General features: G+C 60.2%; 1 protein-coding gene across 1 annotated transcript in view; it reads left to right on the top strand.

Annotated features, from left to right (window-relative positions):
• ESPNL (espin-like) overlaps positions 1–11,508 on the top strand; it is a 22,416-nt gene extending 10,908 nt beyond the window's left edge. Inside the window, exons 6-10 of the mRNA XM_006893442.1 lie at positions 6,859–6,973; positions 7,211–7,314; positions 8,111–8,125; positions 8,268–8,459; positions 9,982–11,508. Coding sequence (XP_006893504.1) covers positions 6,859–6,973; positions 7,211–7,314; positions 8,111–8,125; positions 8,268–8,459; positions 9,982–11,508 — 1,953 coding nt within the window. The remainder of the gene's footprint in view (positions 1–6,858; positions 6,974–7,210; positions 7,315–8,110; positions 8,126–8,267; positions 8,460–9,981) is intronic.
• The last annotated feature ends 9,309 nt before the right edge of the window (positions 11,509–20,817 follow it).

The following is a 20,817-nucleotide window of genomic DNA, read 5'->3' as shown; positions in this document are numbered from 1 at the left end:
CAAGAGTGTGACATGAATGATGCAGGGACAGGTGAGAGAGGGACAGGTGAGAGAGGGACAGGTGAATGAGAGACAGGTGAGGGACAGGTGAGTAAGGGACAGGTGAGAGAGGCAGAGACAGGACAGGTGAGTGAGGGACAGGTGAGAGAGGGACAGGTGAGAGAGGGACAGGTGAGTGAGGGACAGGTGAGAGAGGGACAGGTGAGTGAGGGACAGGTGAGGGACAGGTGAGAGAGGGACAGGTGAGAGGGACAGGTGAGAGAGGGACAGGTGAGTGAGGGACAGGTGAGAGAGGCAGGAACAGGACTGGTGAGAGAGGGACAGGTGAGTGAAGCAGGAACAGGAGGGTGAGGCAGGGACAGGATGAATGAGAGGGGAGTGGAGGTGGTAGGACTGTCAGGTCTCTGGTGCCATGGACGGAGCATCTCGGTCCATGGGCTCTGGAATGCCCCAGCCTCTATGGTCCCTGGTCCCTGTGCAGCCACTTGGGTCTGCCCCAGCTTCTCTGCTTCCTGGCCTCATGGAATGGAGATGGGGTGGGGAGGGTGGGGGTGCTCAGCTCTCCCACCTCCTCTGACACCTGCTGCTGGGGAGGGGCCTACTTCCTTCTGACGGGGCCCCTGACTCGGAGTCTGCCGGGTTCAGCCGCAATGCCCTTGGCCTGAGTCTTCCTTCACACAGGACCACCATGTCCCCAAGACCCACCCTTCTGAGGGCCCTCCAGCCTCCCCTAAATCCACCCCTGGCGTAGGGCTGCTGCCATCTCCAGATCCCCAGGGCTTCCTGCAGCAACATCACAAGGGCCCTGGCCATCCTAAACCCTGCCTGTCCCCTGGATGTTACCAAATGGGGTGAGGAGAGCCCCTGTCCCGGGCTCCTGGGGCCACCACAGCAAACACCACAAGTGGACTTCTCTTTTGGAGCAGGATTTTCCTCTTCCATGTGGCTGTTGGCCTGTTTTCTGCCTTGGCCTTTGAAATGATGTTTGTAAACTTCTTGTGCAGATTAGGGAGGTGCCGGGGGAGTTAGTGGTGCTCAGGTGCTCACAAGTGCTGATAGGCCCCTGGCCCTGGAATTTATTCAGAGGCCAGAAGTTAGGCCACGGTGGTCGGTGGTCGCAGTGGGTCTGGGCTCCTTGCCTCTGCCCAGCGCTCCTGGGCTTGCAGATTCCTTGGCTCCACCTTCTTGTGGCGTCTTGCCCCCAAGTTCTGTATTTCTGTGATACTATTCAGCAGGGATTAGGGGTTCAATGCCCCTGCTCTGACACGCATGTTGATCCCCAGTCTTGAAGGGAGGACACTGCTCATCTTTTTTCCCATGGAGCAGCTAGTGGGTTCAAACTCCTGACCTTTCAGTTAGCAGCCTAATACGTTAACAAAAGAAAAGACCTTGTTCCAAACAAGGCCACTTTCATAGACGTGGGCACCAGAACCTCAACATGACGTACATGATCCAGGCCTCGTCACTGGGACTCCCCGCTCTACCCCGGCTGTTTCTGCAGTCTCCCCATCTGGCACACCTCCCAGGAGCCCCCTTCCCTGTCCTAGTGCACCTGCCCAAGTCTGCGAGTCCCTCTTCCACATCCTATCCACTTTCCCACCTCCTCTGTGTCCACTTCTGGGTGACAGCTGCCTGGCACCTGCCAACCCAACAGTTGGCTTGTGAGGCTAATCAGCTTGCCCATCAGGACTTGGGAACTCACCCTGAGGGCTCGGACCCCCCATCTTCACTGCAGGGACAGGAAGGGTCCGGGTGGCTGTGGGAAGTGCTCACCCCATCTGCCCACTGGTGTGGGCTGCTTCAGTGCTGACAGCTATGAAGTGGGCCCATCTAATCAGCTGATGCTATACCTGCTTCTTGGAGCCCAGGGCTCCCGAGGGCCCCATCGTGGTTGGAGGGGAGTCGGCTGTCAGCGTGGGGCCAAGTGAGGGGAGCCTGTGACTCATGTAATATTGATGAGAACACAATATCCAGAGGTGGCCAGGTGGAGGCGGCCTTGGAGGGGATGGGACATCTGTCGTTGTCCCCATGTCTACCTCCAGTGGACGTGAGTCCCAGGATGGATGGGGCAGGTCCAGCCTGTGGGAGGTGTCCCTGGGGGTCTATAGGACCTCCTCCGTCCCTCTGCCCATGACTTCACCATCTTACCTAGCACCTCTCTGCTCCTGAGCTGTGAAGAGGGGGCTCCACTGAGCTGAGTGGGGCAGGAGCTGGAAGACCCCTCCCCATGGGTTGCCTGGGGGTGAGACTTGAGACTTCAGCTCTGGACTCTGTTCTGTGGGGTGGGCGGGCCTGTGCCGCTGTGTCCCCAGGCATCCCCCCTCTGTGTCCTCACTCCCGCAGACCTGCCCAGGGCGAGATGGAGGAGGTCTCAGGGAGAACTCAGGCTGCTTGGAGCGCGTTCTTGATGCCTGCATGTTCTGAGCAGCTCTAAGCCTCAAGCTTTGCATCCATAGAATGGGCCCAAGAGCCTGTGAGGTCCAGTTGAGCCCAGGAAGAAGTCACCTGGCTAATCTGCCCTGGACACAGGACAGTCCATGTTCCTGTGGCTGTGTCGATTCCCATACATGGCGCCCCCATGAACCACAGAGTGGAACTGCCCGGGGCTTCTGGGCTGCCACCTTCATGGACACAGTTTGCCTCTTTTTTGCAGATCCTCTACGTGAATTCCAACTGCCAGCCTTTTGGGTTGGCAGTTTATAAAAACTGCCTGCACTATTTTTATTTACAGACGTGCAAAGTGAGGCCCAGGGCCAAGGGACTCTCCTGCTGTCCCCTCCCCCAGGCCAGGCCAGGGCCTCCCAGCCAGTAACCGAATCTCGGCCCTGTGGTGGTTCTGATGTCTGGGTCATGATTTTCTCGGCCTGGGTGGCGTTACAGGCCTGTAACCCAGCTCGGCAGCTGCCCTCGATATATAATGCATGGCTGACACCTCACTGCTCAAATCTCATCAAAACCTCAAGAAAAGAGAGTCGGGGGGGGGGATTGTGTACCAATGAGGGAGTTTTTCTTTTGCTTTTCAAGGAGAGGAGCAGATGGGGGGGGGGGGGGGGTTTGGCTGGGGACTGGCCAGCATGGCTGAACCCCGGGATCCCCAAGCCTGATTTAGGAATCTGGAAGCAGTGGGGCCCTGGACTCCAAAGACCTCAGCCTGTACCAGGAGCTGCCTGGGCAGATAGGGCGTAAGGTGTGGTTTCCTGTCTCCTGGGGCACCCTGCTGTCGGGACCCACATCAGAAGACAGGCCAGGAGCTGGGAGTGGGAACAGGAGGGGGGGAGAGGGAACAAAACCCACCCCCTGGACCCCCTTCCATCTTCCAAGGAGAAGGGACACTGTCGTCCCCTTCCACTCCAACATTCTTCTCAACCTGCTCCCCTAGAGCAGAGCCCACTGGGGGTGCTTTGGGCAGACGGGCCATCAGGAGGACTTCTAGAAAGGGCCGCCCTGAGGGCTCATCCCCTCTGACTGAGGTCTGAAGGTCAGCCCTGGCCTCTCTGTCCTCATGTCTGTCAGCTCTGGAGATGGTTACACTAACCGCTCCGTGTTTCTGGGTCCTGTGCTGGTCAGAGCCTGGGGCTCCTGGCCGAGAACACCATGCCCACCCAGCGACCTTCAGCAACTGTGCAGGGCGGAGGAGAGCTGCTCCGCAGGGCGTCCAAGATTGTGGTCTTCACAGCAGCCGCAGCTTTCTCCCGAGGGCCAGCTGGTGGGTTTGAACCATCAACCTTTCGGTTAGCTTGGTTAGCAGTCAAGCACTGCACCGTCAAAGCTCCTCCCTGGGTCTGAGACCAAAGCATAAAAATTCAGACCGACTGCTGTTGAGTCAGTTCCCATGCACAGCGACCCCTCGTGCCAAAGCGGAGCACTTCTCTGTAGAGTCTTCACAGCGGCCCCACGTGCCATGGTGGAGAAATCCATAGCGTCTTCTTGGCTGGGATCGACTGAAGAAGACAGCCAGGCTTTTCTTCTTCAGCACATCTGAGTGGGTTCAAACCTTCTCTATGTTAGCAGGTGAATGGAGACTGAACCGCTGGGGACTTTATTTCAACGTAGCAGGGAATGTGATGCTATGTTTAGGTCACTCTTTTGACCCCCAAGTTTCACGACGTCCCTGTGGGTGCTGAGCGACAGCAGGCTGTGCTGTAGCCGAGGAGCCCTGAGCCCAAAGAACCTGCCTTTTTACATCGTGCAGTAAGCAAGTTGCTGCAAAGTGCTGCGGAGCCAGGATGCCCCACTGAGGACTGAGGTGTGCCTGAGCAATGTCAGGGTATTTCCCATCTCCTTACAGCCTTGTAAATAGTAGACCGTGGGCAAAGACGACCTAAGAAGAACTGATGCACTTGGATTATGCAGGTGAAGAATACTGAAAATTCATGGACTCCCAAAAGAAGGAACGGGTTGTCTTGGGAGAGCGTTCCTTAGAAGCAAGGATGAGACTGTCTCACACACTGGGGACACACTGTGAGGAGAGGCCAATCTCTGGAGACGGACATTGTCCTCTGTAAAGGCAGATAAGAAGACCTCTAGGAGACGGAGTGGTGCAGTGGCTGCAGCAGTGGGCTTGCGCACCGCACAGATGGTGAGACGGGCGGGCCCAGCGGGGCTTCCTTCTGATGTGCAGGGTCTGTGAGTCAGAACCGACCTGGTGGTGCCCACCACACCAGTGCTCCGCCTTGGGGTTATCCCGCCAACAGCTCCTGAGACATCGCCCCAGGCCTGGTCCGGAGTCTGCATTCCGAACCGGCCCAGGGTGACAAGTAGGAGTCCAGACCCAACCAGGTCACCCTCCCACAGCCGGCTCCTCCCCCGAGCCCACACAGCCCCTCTGGTGCCACTGCCCAGGTGGCCTGGGCCAAGACCTCCGGGACCGATGGTGTGCCAGGGCAGGCCTGGTTCTGACCCAGTGGGGGCCCTTAGCCCTCTTTGAGCCTCAGTTTCCCCACACATGCCTGGAAGCATTACTGGGGTGAGGGTTCGCTCCTTTGGGCCAACTATTCCAGAAAAGGCCTTCTGTGAGTGTGCTGTGACCCTAGACTTTGGGGTCCCCTGGGGTCCCCTGCTGGCCTTGTAAGGGATCCCATACCCCAGCTGGAGCCCAGCCCGCCTGGCTACTCGACACCTCAACCTTCAAATATTCATGTGGTGCCGCCAGCAGGGGCAGCTGCTGTGACAGCCCCCGACAGAGGACAGTGCGGGACAGAGGACAGTGCAGGACAGCAGAAAGGGGTGCCCTTGGGACAGCCCCCAGCAGAGGACAGTGCGGGACAGAGGACAGTGCAGGACAGCAGAAAGGGGTGCCCTTGGGACAGCCCCCAGCAGAGGACAGTGCAGGACAGCAGAAGGGGCTGCCCTGTGACAGCCCCCAGCAGAGGACAGAAGCACTGCTCCCTGTGGTTCGACACCAGCCAGGACCCTGCAAACAGTGAGTGGAGCTGGGGTCCTGGGAGGGAGCAGGCCTGCAGGCACGGCACTGGACACACACTCAGACAGGACTGCTGGGGAGTGTAGCCCAGGCATCCGTTCTCCAAGAGCCTCCAGAGAACTGGGAGTGAGGGGGCGCCGCCAGCCCTGCCCCAGAGCACCCACAATGAGGGGCAGAGCCCATGGCCAGCAGTCAGCAGCTGTAGGCTCCCAGGGGCTGTTCTGGGAACCCCACATGTGGGCCATGTGCACAAGGTGGGCCAGCGGGATGGAATCCTACCCACAGGAGCTCCCAGTACAGCCCTGCTTTCGGCCTGAGCAGCCTGATACGTTTGTTGGATTCCCTACACCCAGGGGCCGGACAGTCCACTCAGGGTGCCCATGCCACGGGGTGTCCACACCTCAGGGTGCCCACACCTTGGGGTGCCCCCACCTCGGGATGCCCCACCTTGGGATGTTCCCACACCTCGGGGTGTCCCCACCTCGGCTTGTTCCCGCCTTGGGGTACCTCCACTTCAGGGTGCCCACACCTCGGGGTGTCCCTACCTCGGATTGTTCCCACACCTCGGGGTGCCCCCATCTTGTGGTATTCCCACTTTGGGGTGCCCCCACCTCGGGATGCCCCACCTTGGGATGTTCCCACACCTCGGGGTGTCCCCACCTCGGATTGTTCCCGCCTTGGGGTGCCTTCACTTTGGGGTGCCCACACCTCAGGGAGCCCCAACTCAGGATGTTCCCACACCTCGGGGTGCCCCCATCTTGTGGTATTCCCACTTTGGGGTGCCCACAACTCGGGGTGCCCCCACCTCAGGGTGGTGGCAGGGGCCCCGTGTGGTGTACCTTGCTGTCTTCTCACCAGGGGAGGGGACGTCTGATGCTGAGGCTGTGGGACAAGGCAAGGTCACGTCTCCATCCGGCAGCTGGGCTAAAATTGGGTTGGGTCCCCCACCATTGTGCAGATGGTGCTCCAGGCCTCGGAGTTTTCACCTGAAAATGGGCAACACTTGTGGCCCCTCACTAAACATGAGCAGTCACTATCAGAGGTCAGTCGTCCACCCAGAGAGCTGATGGTTCATGAGGTCATAGCGGGGCTTTGGGGCTCGTGCACGTGGTCAGGGACAGTCAGCCAGGGGGCCTGTGTGCGTGCGTGTGTCATGTGCGTGAGACACAAGCTGGACTAAGCCCTGAACCAGCGCCTGGAGCTCCATTCACATGGCCCCTGTGGGGTCACCCGGTAGAGGGGTGGGGGTGCAGCATCTGGGTTATGGCACCCAGACGCGCACCGGGGTGTGTGGGGAACCCAGATCACCAGTGTGAAGTGGCTCCTGCTCAGACTTCCTCCTGTGCCTCCCCAGGAGGCTGGCCCAGCCTTGGCCTGGTGGGCATCCCGCATGGCCTGCCCAGTGGGCATCTGCTGACCAGCCTGTCCACCTACAGGTACCACTGCTGATGACTCCACCACCACCACCATTTCCCCCACCCCCGTTATCAGCTGCCCGAAAGTCTCCAGAAGAGGGAGGAAGAGGGGGTTCTGGTGTCGGGACCCCCACTGGTGAGTAACCCAGCTCTCCGGCAGGACTTGGGGAAGTGAGCCCAGAGGACTGCCTGGAGGGAGGTGGAGAGGGGCCCGCAGGCATTTGGTCGAAGCCGGCTGAGTCCTTTCAGGGGGGCCTGGGGTGACGTTTCTGGGGAGCTGCCTGTCCATGCCTGGTGTCTCTGGGGCTGACGGTCATGTTCCCCCTTCTCTCTCCCCTCCCCCCGGAAGCCCCTCCCATTGCAGGTCCAGCAGCAGCTCCTCTCAGCCCAGCCTGGCCTGACCAGCTCACCTTGCCGCCCCCCAGGGAGCAGTCGACTTCTGTGGCCCCCCAGAAAATCACCACCAGTGCTTTGGCTGTCCCCACGGTGCGTTCCCCTCCCCAGGTTCCCATAGGTGGGCTGAGGGCCACTTTGGAACAGGTGGACCCAGGCCTTTAGAGGTGTGAGTGTGCCTGCTGGCTCCTAGGGACACCCTGGGCTCTTTCAGATAGAAAACCCCAAGCCTCCAAGCTGGTTCCATCGCCCAGCCATGCTCCAGCAGGCCGCTGAGGCTGTGTACCCATCTTTATGGGAGGAGCGTTCTGCTGTCTCCTTCTAATCAGCTGATGGACTCAAACCTCCGACCTTTCGCTCAGCAGCCCAACATGTAAGGCAGTATGCCACCTAACACACTATGCAGCACCAGGGTCTAAGGAGAGGGAATTGCAGGGCCTGGGGCAAGGGACAAGCATCTTGTCACCCTACGAGAGAAATGTGGGTGCCCTTCTCTGTTGCCTCAAAAGCCCCTGCCTCTTCCTGACTTCTGAGCTCAGGGGTGCTGCATGCTCCCTGGAATCTGACACCATGAGGCCAGAGGCCCTAGGACTGCGGAACAGAGCCTCCCGGCCCTCCCTCTCCCTGGGGTGCTTCCCCACAGCAGACCCCCACACTCATATGGAGATGTCCTGTGTGCAACTGGGCTTAGGAAATGCAGTATGGTACAGTCACAACGCACACAGCGCCGTAAAGGCACTGACAAGTCCTGCAGCTCAGAGGTGTCGCCAGGCCTTGTTTCCACAGCTCTGCATGTCCACACGGCTGCTGGGGAAGCCTCTTCTCAGCCAGACACAAAGGGACCCCCCAGCAAACCTGGGCGGCCCTTCCCTGCACAGAGGACCCCGAAGGATCAGTTCATCATGCCCTCGGGTCCACACACTACACCCAGTGAGGACTGGGGTGGAGGGCTGAGGTCTCCTCGCTGCCCTTTCCCGCGGGACCTCCCACCTGGTCCCAGATAGCATGTGCAGCATGTGACCCCCGCTTATGCACAGGGGGCCCAGACGGCAGCAGATGCCCCCAACGGCTTGGCCGTGCTGCAGCTGGATGGGCTCCCCTCGGGTGACCTGGACGGGCTGGTGCCCACGCAGGACGAGCACGGCAGGCCCATCCCCGAGTGGAAGCGGCAGGTGATGGTGCGGAAGCTGCAGGCGCACCTCAGTGCGGAGGGGGCGACCGAGGCCCAGGTGGGGCCCAGGGCAGAACCTTGGGGAGGGGCCTGGGCAGGAGGGCGGGGTCTGCTGTGCAGAATGGGCGGGGTCTAGTACGATGGGCGGGGCCTGTGCAAGAGTGGCAGAGCCTGTGGTGAAGCAGCAGGGTCTGGGACAGCAGGACAAGACTGACAGCTGGACAGGTGGGACCTCAAGGCCGCTAGAAAGCGAAGCCTGTGGATTGGAGGGGGCGAGGGGGCAACATGAGGCATTTGGAGCCCTAGCGGGGACTCAAAATCTCAGCCATCTTCACTCTGTGATCTGCTTCCTCTTCTACGAGGCAAAGTTACCTGTACCGGGTACCTGCGAGCAGAGCACCGCATTTTCCTCAGGGGTAAACAGGACAGTGCAGAGGAAGGGGGTGGGGGTGGGGGAGGTAGCGATGCAGAGGGCGAGAGGACGATGGGCTTTTGTCTGGGTGGTCAGGGTGGCCTCCGGGGCTGGGACGTGGGCATCTGGGATAAGCACCTTACGGCAGAGGGCACATCGCTGGGATCCCTGGTGGGAGGCAGGGAGACGAAACCAAGACCCTGGGGAGGGGGCGGCCCAGGCCAGGCACACGGGGTGGGGTGATGTGCGGGGGCCGCCTCAGGCCAGGGGTGGGATAAGGGGGGAGAAATGCGTAATGGAGGGGAGCTGTGTTGAGGGGTGATGTGAGGAGAGTGGGAGTCAGTAAGGGGCTGGGACCTGTGTGGGAGTGAGGAGAGAGGAGAGAGGAGTCTCCTTAGGGCCCAGGTTCACCCAGAAACTGAGGACTCAGGGACCAGCATGGCCCGCAAGGCCTGACCAGCCTGGGAGTCCCTGTCCAGCACAGTGATGTCCCCTGGCCCAGGCCCGGTGGGGTGGATGGGATTGAGACTGTCACAAGAGCCCTGGTGGCACACTGGGCTAAGAGTTGGGATGCTGACTGAAAGGTCATTGGTTCAAATCCACCAGTTGCTCCACAAGAAAAAGATGAAGCAGCCGATTTCATGACAACTGGGACCCTGTGGGGCAGCCACCCCTCCTGCTGAGCGTGGTGGTCAGAATGCGCTCGACCACAGGGGCCGCATTTGGATTAGTGCAAAGTGTCCCTTCCCGCCCCTGGCCTCTCAGCACCAGATGGCTGGTGACAGTCCCCTCAGACTGTGGGTTCCAGGGGCCTGGAGGTGAGGGAGCAAGAGGAGAGGAGACAGCTGCCCCTCCAAAGCAGTGGCTGGGGCTCCCATCCTCCTGGGCTACTGCCAAGCCTCAGAAGGTTCCAGAAATTGACACTGTAGGCTTGAAGGAGGGCATGCCTTGGATGAAATGTGGTGGAGTGGGTGGTAAGAAAGCAGAAGCACCCAGCCTCCTGTGAGGGCTCCCGGGGTCCAGGGGCCTGCCCAGTGCTGGGGGGCGCCGGCCTGGTGCTTCCCAGGCACGTGTTTCTCACCTCATGCAGCCCACGGGCCAGCCGGGTGCCCGAGGCAGTCCGGGCGTAGGGGACGTGGTGCACTGACCCGGCTCTCTCTGGGTGCAGGAAGACTGCGCCGGAGAGGACTCGGCGGAGCAGGCGGCCTGGCGGTACTCACAGGCCCACCAGGCCATCCTGGGCCCCTTCGGGGAGCTGCTGACAGAGGACGACCTGGTTTATCTGGAGAAGCAGATCGCCGACCTGCAGCTGCGCCGGCGTTGCCAGGAGTACGAGAGCGAGCTGGGCCGGCTGGCCTCCGAGCTGCAGGCCCTGCTGCCTGCGCCCCTGGTCAGAATCACGGTCAACAGCCATTTCCTGACCCCCACAGCGGGGCCTGAGGGCGAGGAGGCCGGAGGAACGGCGGGGGTGCTGCCCGAGGGCGCCGGGGCGGCGGGGGCGCCGGGCGGACAGCCCCTGCCCTTCTGGTGCGGCCACATCGCGCGGCTGGTGCGCAGCATGTCACTTCTGCTCCGCGGCGTCAACGGGCTGGTGAGAGGCGAGGAGCGGCCGGCCGAACCCCAGGCCGCAGCCCCCCGGGAGGCCCCGGGCAGCCCCCCGCGCAGCACAGCGCAGCGCGAGATCCAGGCGTGCGGGGTGTCGGTGCGGACGCTGCGCGGCACCTTCGAGGCCGGCCTGCCCTGCGCCCCCTCGGCGGGGCCCTGCGCCCGGTGCCCGACCGACTGTTGGGCGGCCGCATCGCAGCCCCGAGGTGGTCCCGTGGGCGCAGAGCCCGGCCCGGGAGACAACGAGGAGGCCAGTGACTCGGGCATCAGCTGCGAGGAGGCCCCGTCGGAGGGGGGTACGGGCCTGGACCTGGGCAGCCTGCGGAAGGAGCGCATCGTCCTGCTGTTCCTCGGCCACTGGAAGAAGTCCGCCTACACGCCGGTGCTTGAGACGGCCTGCGGGAGTCCGGGGGTCCCCCGCGCCCCGGGGCCCCCCGCATCGCCGCCCAGCGCCGGCCCGCGCCTTGGCCACCTGTGGCAGCAGCGTGGCACCATCGCACACCTGCTGGGCCGCTGGAAAGCCATCATGGCGCATGTGCCCGCCCGTCAGCTGCGGCGCCTGAGCCGGAGGCCGCACGGGCCGCTGTCCCCCGAGCAGTTCCTGCCGCACGTGGCGGGGGCGCCAGTCCCCTACGGCAGCCTGACCCTGGACCTGTTCATGCTGGGCTACTTCCAGCTCCTGGAGTGCGACCTGCCTCCCGAGGAGCGCAAGATGCGCCACTTGCTGTGCTTCGAGGTCTTCGAGCACCTGGGCACCCACGGCTGGGAGGCAGTGCGCACCTTCCACAAGGCGGTCACGGACGAGGTGGCCGCTGGCCGCCGCACCTGGACCGACGGCTTCGAGGACATCAAAGCCCGCTTCTTCGGCTCCCGCCGGAGACACACCTGGGACTCGGAGTCCGGCCGCAAGCCCGTCGTGCCAGCGCTGGGGCCACTGTCCCCCACCGAGGTGCCCAGCAGCGGCCTTGAGCCGGAAGCCCCTGGTGCCGGGCAGGACAGCTTCAGCAGCGCGGAAATCTGTGGGTACATCGACCGCAGCTTCGCCTTCTGGAAGGAGAAGGAGGCAGAGATGTTCAACTGTGGAGAGTGAGCCGATGATAGTGCTTTCTGAGGGCTGGGGGGGGGGGATCACTTCCGCTTTCTCACCCTCCACTGGCCAAGTAGGCCTCCTCATGACTGGCTCTACTCCAGGCTGGCTTTGCCTCTGCCCTTGGCCACCACCTGGGACAGGCAGCTGTTGCTCCCCTCACCTGACCCCAGGAACAGAGCTGTGTCCCCTCCTTCATCCCACGAGTCCCACAAGATCTGCCTGTGAAGTCTCCTGTCCCATCCTTGGGATGTCCCCACTTGGCCCTCTGGCCTCACTCCTGGGATTTGAACCTGAGCCGGGATTCCTACCATGGTTCCCACTTGTGACTCTTCAGCTGCGCTAGGTCCCCTTGAGGCCCCATGCAGAACCCCACTGGAGCCTGGGCACAGAGGTCTCAACCCTGACCTGACACCCTCCCTACCTTCCTGGAAACTTGGGACCTTCCAGCCCCTTCCAAACCTCCCTTTCTGCTTCTGTGAAATAAGGGCCTCACTTCTCAGTCCCCAAGGCCTGGGAGAAGGTCTGTACTTAGCACACCATTCACATGGTGACCTGCCCACAGGCTGCTGCCCTGGCTGGTATGCACTATACGCACTAACCTCAGGGCACACTTCGAGGGAACCACTGGCCTGAACAGAGCCCTTCTCAGCTGACATTCTGGACCCCTGGGGCTCTAGCATGCACCTGTGACAGCTGTGTTGAACCCAATGCCTGTGATGGCTTTTGAACTCACACCTGTGACCGGTGTCCTCCGAGAAGGGAAGTACACAAATGTGGAAGAGATTGCCATGGCTAGCCCTCGGGGACAAGCTGTGGTCACCAGTCAGTCCCTACCCAGCACCCTGCCCTACTGGGCAAAAGGTCAGAGATGATGCTGCCCTCAAGAGACCCCCTAAGAACGGGGCAGCCCATAGGGAGCCCTGAGACGACTGCTAGTTCCTGGCCCTAGGCATCCTGACTGACTGAGCACCCCTGGGGCAGCCCGGAGGCCAGGTCACCACCAGGATGCGGGGCCCAAGGAGAGCAGGCCTGAGTCCAGCGGGAATTTTACGGGAGGTGTAGACTGTGCTGAGAAGACTTCGGGAACCATCCGTGAGCTGCCCTGCAGCAAGGCCCACCTGGGACAGAGGCAGAGCTTGGGAGGGCCGGACAAACCTGCCCAGACTTCAGCAAGGCTCTGCAGGGTCCGCACCTCAGTGGGAGAGGGGGTGAGGAGGTAGAGGAGGGGTGGGAGTGCAAAGTGGAGCCCGGACCCCAGGAGTGTCCAGTTCGGAGCCATTGTCCTGGTTGTTCGATAGGGGCTGGAGCAGAGAGCATGGAGCCTTGGGCGGCCCATCAAACCTTCTGCCCTCATCAGCCCGTCCCGGGGACCCTCCATAGGGTCTCCAAGTGTGTGAATCTTCGTGAGATGAGACTGCGATCTTTCTACAATGGGGCACCCGTGGAATCGAACCATCAACTTTTCAGTTTGCAGACGAATATACTGTGACACCAGGGCAGGGTTCCACTAGGGGAAGATAGCAAGATGGGGCAGGTGCCAGGTGGTCAGTGGAGCTGGGCAAGGAGAGGGCAGCCTGGGCCCAGCTCTGGGACAGCCAACTATCTCCGGGGTGGTCTCATGGCCTGGGTCCCCTGGTGTCCTCTGGTACCACAGACCCTCATGGGCAGGCTGGGCGGTCACTGTGGTTTTCTGTGGCGTCAGCTCTGACCGTTACTGACAGAACAAAACAATGTGCAACCCTGTCCTGCCCTGCGCCCTCCTCGCATTGCCGTGGGCTCGAGGGTGTTGCTGCCACCACTGTGTAGGTGGTACCCAGCTTGTTGTCACAGATCCTCCGTCCTTCTAAGGAGTGTCCTGGTCATACCTCTTCCAAGGCACGTTTGTCCATTCCCGAGTCTGTGCAGTCAGCACGCCTGCCAGAGCCACAATTCCGAGGTCTCCTTCTCCGAGGCCTCCTTCTCCCGGCATCCTTCTCCCGTCTCCCTCCCTCACTGCCCAGTCTTGGTGCTCAATAAAGATGCCCGTCCAATGACGCTTACTCTGTGCCTGCCCTTTGCTGGCCTCCTGAAGGTGCCCGCCCCCCGTGGACACAGGCCAATCGGCCTCAGCTCCTTGGTACTCCAATGGCACAGCCCTCAGCCCATCGCTTTCCTGTGTCACATGGGCACAGTGCTGCCTGGGACTCGTGGGGAAGGTTGTCTCTCCAGGGGCCCTGGTTCCCCAGCTCATTGGACCCCTTGGGATTGGGGGTGCTCCAGGATTCCGGGAAGACTAGTCAGAAGGGCCTGCCAGGTTGGGGTGGGAGGCTCAGATTCAGGGCTGTGTTCTGAAGAGGGAGTGTGCTCTCTGCCAGGCAGTGAGGGGACCCCTGGAGCCCTCACATGACACTGCTTTAGGGAGACCTTGGGGCGGGGCAGGGCAGCGGGGAGGGGATGCCCTGGGTGCGCTGGGGGTGGGGCGAGGTGGGGAAGGGGCAGGGGGCGGGGCCGGCTGGTTTTGAAGAGGCTCCAGCTGCGCCTGTTATGACTTGGGAACCAGGCCCAGCAGCAGGTCGCCTGTGAGGAGCACCTGTCCCCGAGGTGGCAGGGCTGGCCCAGGTGAGGGCCCACTCTGAGGTGTAAGCAGTCCCGGCCGCGGAACACTCACAGGGCCCAGAGCCCCACATCACGCCCGGGGCCTTGAGGAGGGCGGAGCAGAGGTGGAACCAGGGAGCAGACATCAAACACCTGCACGCGCCCCTCAGTGACTGCAGGTGTGTGCCGAGGAGGTAACCCCCAGGTGAGCCGTGGATGCTGCAGGCGTCACAGCAGCCCGCGCGGGCGCCCTACGGCTGTGCTCACGCCACAGCTCTCCCACCGAGCCGGCGCTGGAGGCCTAGACTGTAGGGAGTCAGTCACACTATTAGTCCATAGGCCACAGTTCGAATCCACCCACGCTCCGCAGAGGAAGACGGGCAAGCCCCTCTCCTGTGATTGACAGCTGCGAGAGCCAATGGAAAGTGTCGGCCCGATTGGATGGGTAAGTGAGGGGTTGTCTACTGAATGTGAAATTAACAGCATGATGCGAAAGGTAGAAGTCTTGGAAGGAAGGCCAGGGTGGACAACAAGGGGTGAGCCTGCGCGGTGGGGAGATGGCCGGAGACGTTCTCAAAGTCACAGACCTTCAGGCTAAAACATGCAGCACCTGTGAGAAGTTTACCTTCTTTGGATTAAGTTTAATCCAAACTCCTGTGGTTTTTTTTTCCTCTTAAAAATTACTGAAGCTCATTTTTGGTGGCCTAGTGGTAAGGAGCTGCGCTGGCATCCCAAAGGCACCAGATTCGAACGCACCAGCTGCTCCAGGGAGGATGGACACTCTCTCCCGGCGATGTCAGAGGCATTTTAATCACAAGGGAGGAGAGATGGCCCCTAAAAAAGCCGCTCGTTAGACGTAAACAACGTGACAACAGTGAATCATTTAAGGAGGCTGTGGAGTGCTGTGTGGTACAGCGTGCTCGCCAAAGGCCACACATCTCCACGTTTGAACCTTTCTCCTTGGGGGAAGGATGGGCGGTCCTCTCCCGCTCAGACACAGCTCAGCGCCCACAGAGGATTGCTGGCAGAGGGGGTGCACTTGGCATCTGGTTTGTTTGCTTTTAGTTTAAATTCACTTGGAAGTAAAGAAAACACACAAAGCCAATCATGGCGGTTGGCCTCTAAGGGGACCCTGGAGACCCCACCTTTCCTTGGCCGCAGACTCCTTCCAGGAGCAAGGAAATACGGCAGAGGCCGTGGGAGCCACCTGCAGCCAGTTATGAAAGCCATTGGGGCATGTGTTTGTCATTCTGTCTCTGGGAAGTGGCTGCCACACGGCCAGCGCCATAGGGTGTCCATCCACCCCAACCCCTCCCAGCCTTCAGTTGCCTGTAGGGCTGGAGTGACTGCAAGGGATGACCCCATGGGAGACCCTGAGTCAGAACAACAGCTGAAACACTGCAGGGTCTGCGGCCCTCAGAAGTGCTTGTTTTATGACCCTAAACGTTGGCATAATATGGTTTGTCGCAAAAGATGACGCCTAACAGACCAGAAATACTTTCAGAGAGGGTGGTGAATGGGGGGTTCATTCCAAACAGATATCATGATTATAGAGCTGTAACGAACCAGACGGCAGGGTCCCCATCAGCAGACCAGAGCAGGGAGATGGGTTCATGGGAGGGGGATGGTCAGGGTGGAGCCGAAGGCAGCTGTCACCCATCTATGAAGGGAGGAGTATGAATGACCCAGTGCCCATGGGCAGTTCCAGCTGGGACACTGTGAACGAGCCATGCCCTGGGAGCAAGGTGGTGGGGTTGCCTCTCCCACTCGAATCCCTGGTGATGTAAATGCACCATGCTGGGCGGCAGACCGGAAGGTTGCCGGTAGAGTGACCTCATGTGCCTCCAGAGAGGCCAGTGGACTAGGCCCTAAAGGTCACAGCCACTGGAAACCCTGTCCTCCTGCACACGCGGTGACTCATGGCCACTGGGTTGTCAGGGGGCTGAGAGGGGGAGTGCTTGCATATCTGGGCTAGGGGCCCCTTGGGGAGTGCATCAACTTTTAAATACGGTTCCATGTCTTAGCCTGGTGATTCATGCTCCGAATCAGCTCTGGGAGTTAGCCACAGTCCTTAAAACAATCCCACGTGATAAACAACCTGCCTGTGCATTATAGGAAGCTCTTAGGGTGTGATTTATTCCCCCACTATCACACCCCGGACCGTGTTCTCAGAGCCTGTGTGACATCAGATGGTGAAACAGAACACAGACAAGGAGGCAGCATGTAGACAGGTCCCTCACGGCTCCAGGCCTGCGAACAGCAAGGAAGACACGGTACACCGACGCTGAGGCTCTTTACTGGGGCTATTTTTGCTCTCCTGTGTCTCCACATTTTCTACCAGGAGCAGGAGCTTGGTACCAGGACCAACGAGTCAGCTTGTTTTTGAAAACAGCCCTGTGCAGCAGGACAGCATTCCGGTGATGATTCCTCACTGAGCCCCTGGTGTTGAGTTTCCCAGATGGGCCTGTCATCCGAGGTGCTGGGTCTCTGGTGCTGGTTCTGTCTCAAGGGGCCGGCACTCTGGCGTGCGGCTCTGCTCCCGGGGGGAGCCAGCTTCCCGGGAGAGCAATCTGTCCCCAGGGTCCCCTGTCATTTCCTCCAGCCTGAGGCAGCAGTGGCTGGCGAACGAACAGGAAGCCACTACGCCTTCTCCAGGGGCCTCCACATGCTGCTTCTGGACACCAAGGCCAAGGGGCAGGGCTGGGCTGGACTTGAGTGAACTGGGCTGTGGCTGGACTGGAATGGGACTGCATTGGGGTTGGGCTGGGGTAGAGCTTGGGATGAATTAAACGGAACTGGGACTGGACTGTCTGTCCTACACTGAGGGACACTGCACTGAGGCTGGGGTGGGCTGGGCTGGGCTAACGCAGGACTGGGTTGTGTGAGGGCTGGGCCCGAGTTAAACCGGACTTGGCCTGGGACTGGACTAGGCAGGGTGGAGGAGGGTTGAGTGCAGGTGGGATATTACTGGGACTGGAGCAGGGCTGAATTAGTCTGGGCTGGGCCAGGCTAAGCCAAGGCTGGGCTGGGCTGGGCCTGCGCTGACTCAGGCTGGTCTAGAGGTGGGAGTGAGCTGGCCTGGACTAGGGCTGGGCTGGGCCACCCCAATCCAGAGCCCTGTGAGTGGAACCCCCTGGACACTGAGGATTAGTTGAGATGACAGCCTCTTGAACTAGCATCATTCTGAGGATAAGCCACTCGTCTGTTGGTCAGTTTGTCATTTCAGGAATAGTAGGTCATGTGGTTATCGGATTCAAAATGGCCAGTTCCTGTCCATCTCAGCTCATTAACATCTAGGATGTCTCTCTTTATGTGTTTTTGACATCTTACAATTTTCCTAGATTTATACTTCACCTAATTCATGTTCCAATTATAACTGGATAATAAATGGTTTTAAACCAGGGAAGGTGTGCGTCAGAGCTGTGTCCTTTCCCCATACTCATTCAATGTGTACGCTGAGTGAATAATTCAAGAAGCTGAACTCTGTGCTGGAGAATGTAGGTAGCATCAGGATTGGAGTAAGATTCATCACCAATGCGCAATAGCATGTGATACAAACTTGCTTTCAGAAACACTAAGGTGAGCCTCATTCAAGCCAGGGTATTCTCAATTGCTTCCTATGCATCTGAAAGTTGGACAATGAATAAGTATGTCAGTGGAATCAATGTCTTTGAACTTGATGTTGAAGAGTAGTGAATATTTCATGGACCAACGAAAGAACAAACAAATCGGTCTTGAAGGAAATGCAAACAGAGTGTTCCTTATAGGCAAGTGTGGCGAAACCTGGTCTCACTTACTCTGGGCACGCTTTCAGGAGAGGTCAGTCCTTGAAGAGGAACACTGTGCTGAGGGGTGCACCCTGCATGAGACCCACCATGTGCAAAGGGTGTAAATAAAGGGCTTCCTCACCACCACCATGGACGCAGGCCCTGCATGAAACCCACCAACATGTTCCAAGGCTGTAAATAAAGGGCTTCCTCACCATGGACGCACGGCTGGCCAGCCTTCGTCTACTTGCAGTAACTGCTCCCACTTGGTGAACGGCTGGGCTCAAGCAAGTGAGGAATGGTGAGTGAGCAGGACAGGGCGGGGGTTCGATTTGTAGGGTCAGCTGGGCAACACTTAACGACAACCGTGAGGTGTCAGAGGGTCTCTGGTGGTGACAGTGAGGTCACCCCAGGCATCAAGCCCTGGGCCTTAGGCCTTCGTGATCCCTGTGCTGGCCTCTGACCCCCAATTCAGAGAAGGGCGGTAGGGGAAGCTGCAGGGCGGGATGCAGGCTGAGACCACCCTGTTCTCTTCGGCCTCCCTTCTGGGTTCCCTTTGCCCCATCCTGTCCACTGCAGCTCACACCAGGGCCCAGAGAGGCCTTCAGGGCCTGTCACTCTTCTCCACCACCCACCCCTCCCACCTCCTGCTAAAAATACCCCTGACTCACGTGGCTCCCAGCACCGCCCTGGCGCCCCGCTCCCTGGCAGTCCTGTTCTCAGCACGCCTCAGCCAGTGTCCAAGCCCCTGAAAGGTAGGGTCAGGGTCCTGGGGGGCATGGGCGAGGGAGCAGGGAGTGAGAGAGGGGTTGGGTCAGGCTTGTGTCTGGGGAGACCTTCAACCTCCAGAGATCTGGCAGTTGGGGTTCTGGGGAGAGACCTCTCCACATGGCCAAGCAGCAGCCCTCAGGGGGAATCCACGAACCTGAGGTTTCTACCCAGAAAGGTGGATAGTGGGGAGACAGGGCCACTAAGATGCACCCAGGGTCACACCAGGCAGTAACTGGCCAAGCTGGGGTGTGGCCTGTTCCCTGCATGTTGGCTGGCCTGGTCAGAGCTCAGAGTCCTCCCAGTGGCCTCAGGTCCCACTCCATGAAGGGCCTGGAGTGTGGTGGGCACCACAGACCTGCAAGGCCCTCCGCCTCCTCCTCTGATCCCGGCAGGAGCCCACCCTTGTTAGGGGCTGCAGCAGCCCAAGTCAGCAGATGCCCTGAGGCCCTGAGGAATGTGGCTGGATGAGCCGCCCACTGGCCCTGTCACTGACAGCTGGCCAAAGGCCGCACAGAGATGGCTGCAATGGATGGCCCCGGGGCGGCTAAGGAGAGGCCCAGAGGGGACAGAGCCGCTTTCCTGCCCAGAGCTCCCCCAGGGCGGACATACAGCGAGGTGTGGACAATGGGCCCACTGGCCCCACATGCCCCTGGGCACCTGGCTTTGGGGCGCTGTGGTTGGGAGGTGGGGGGCCATGAGCTCTCGCTGCCCGCATCACACTGCCGCTGTCTCCTGCCACAGACGCCCACAGCTGGCAGGTCCCTTTCCCAGGACTCCTCTGATCCGCTTGGTCCTGTGAACCAGTGTCCACACAGCTCTGCTTTCCTTTGAGCCCCAAGTGGCACCCCGGTGGACTCTTCTGTGTGGCTCTTGGGCCAAAACGATCAGAATTTGAAGAAATTAAGCCAAACCGTGAAGGTGACTTCGGCTCCCAGCAGCCTCTGTGGTCAGAGCGGATCTTGGAGGGTCCGGGGCTGGTTTTAGGCATCAGCTGTGAGCTTGCTCTGCTGAGGCACCTGCCGGTGAACGCGAGTCCCCCGGGCCTGCAGAAAGCAGCCGGGCGCCTCCACCACCGGCAGTGCCCAGGTGCTCCACAATCAACTGACAGGAACTACATAAACTCAGCAGAGCGTGAACACTGCGAAAGGATTCTAAATTACCTTCCAGAAAGTTCCTCCAGCCAGGTTTGTCTTTAGCAACTGGTAGGCAGCAGCTTGGAGTCTGGGTTCTGAGTTTGAAGGCCACCACATCCTAGCTGCGTGACCTTGGGCGAGTGACCTTGCTCTTTGTCCCTCAGTTTCTCCCCTGGTGAGTAGGATTGCAGCCTCTGCTGGCAGGAGAGCTGGGAGGGCTTGTGTGGCCAGTGGTGACAGCAAGGCTCTGTGCTCACGGGTGAGGGTGACCTGGGGGTGAGCACTGAGCTCCTCAGAGAGGAGCCGTGACCAGAGACAGCCATGGCCACACAAGGTCACTCAGCAAGGTCACGGCAGGCTCTGTGCCCCCAGGCAGTGAGCACCAGGGGGCGGGACACCTTCCACACAACCTGACCTCCTCCCAGTAAAGTCACATCCAGAGGAGGAGGAAGCCCTGGGGCCCCACACTGGTGGGGGCTCCTCTGGGCACTCAGAGTTCATGGGGGCACTCGGTGAGGGTCTCAATGCCCCATCCGCCTGCATGCCTGCCCAGGGGTAGGTTCCTGGCCTCTGGTCTTCCTCTTCTCACCTCAAAGGGAACAGTCCAGGTGCAGCCTCATGGGTGCGGTCGACCCAAACCGTGGGCTTGCTGGTCACCTGATGGAGACAGACAGTGGCATGATGGATAAGGAAGAGTGAAGGAGGGGGGGGTGCCTTCGTGTCATGATGCTGGTGAAACCCACCACAGGCTGCGTGGGGAGGAGTGTGGCTGGAGGGATTCCCAGCAGGGAGGGTGTGAGGCCACTGCTGCTCCTTCTGGCCAGGAGAAGCCAGTCCCGGAGAAGGACAGACAGGGTGCTTGCTGAAGTAGAGAAGGTCAAAAGCAAAGAGGAAGACCCTCATCCTGATGACCTGACAGCACGGCGACCATGGGCTTGTGTGGGGCAGACCGCGAGGACAGAGGGTGGTGCGGGAGGCCGGGCTTTCCTTCTGCTGTGCGGGGAGAGGGTGCTGGGCATCGAGCCCACTGGTCAGCATTTGCCAACGATTCCTTGCGGGGAGGC

This window comes from Elephantulus edwardii, unplaced genomic scaffold (genome assembly GCF_000299155.1).
Source record: "Elephantulus edwardii isolate Elephantulus edwardi_28Jun2011 unplaced genomic scaffold, EleEdw1.0 scaffold00127, whole genome shotgun sequence".
NCBI lineage: Eukaryota > Metazoa > Chordata > Mammalia > Macroscelidea > Macroscelididae > Elephantulus > Elephantulus edwardii.
Note: the sequence above shows the minus strand (reverse complement) of the source record. Positions and strands in the feature narration are given on the sequence as shown.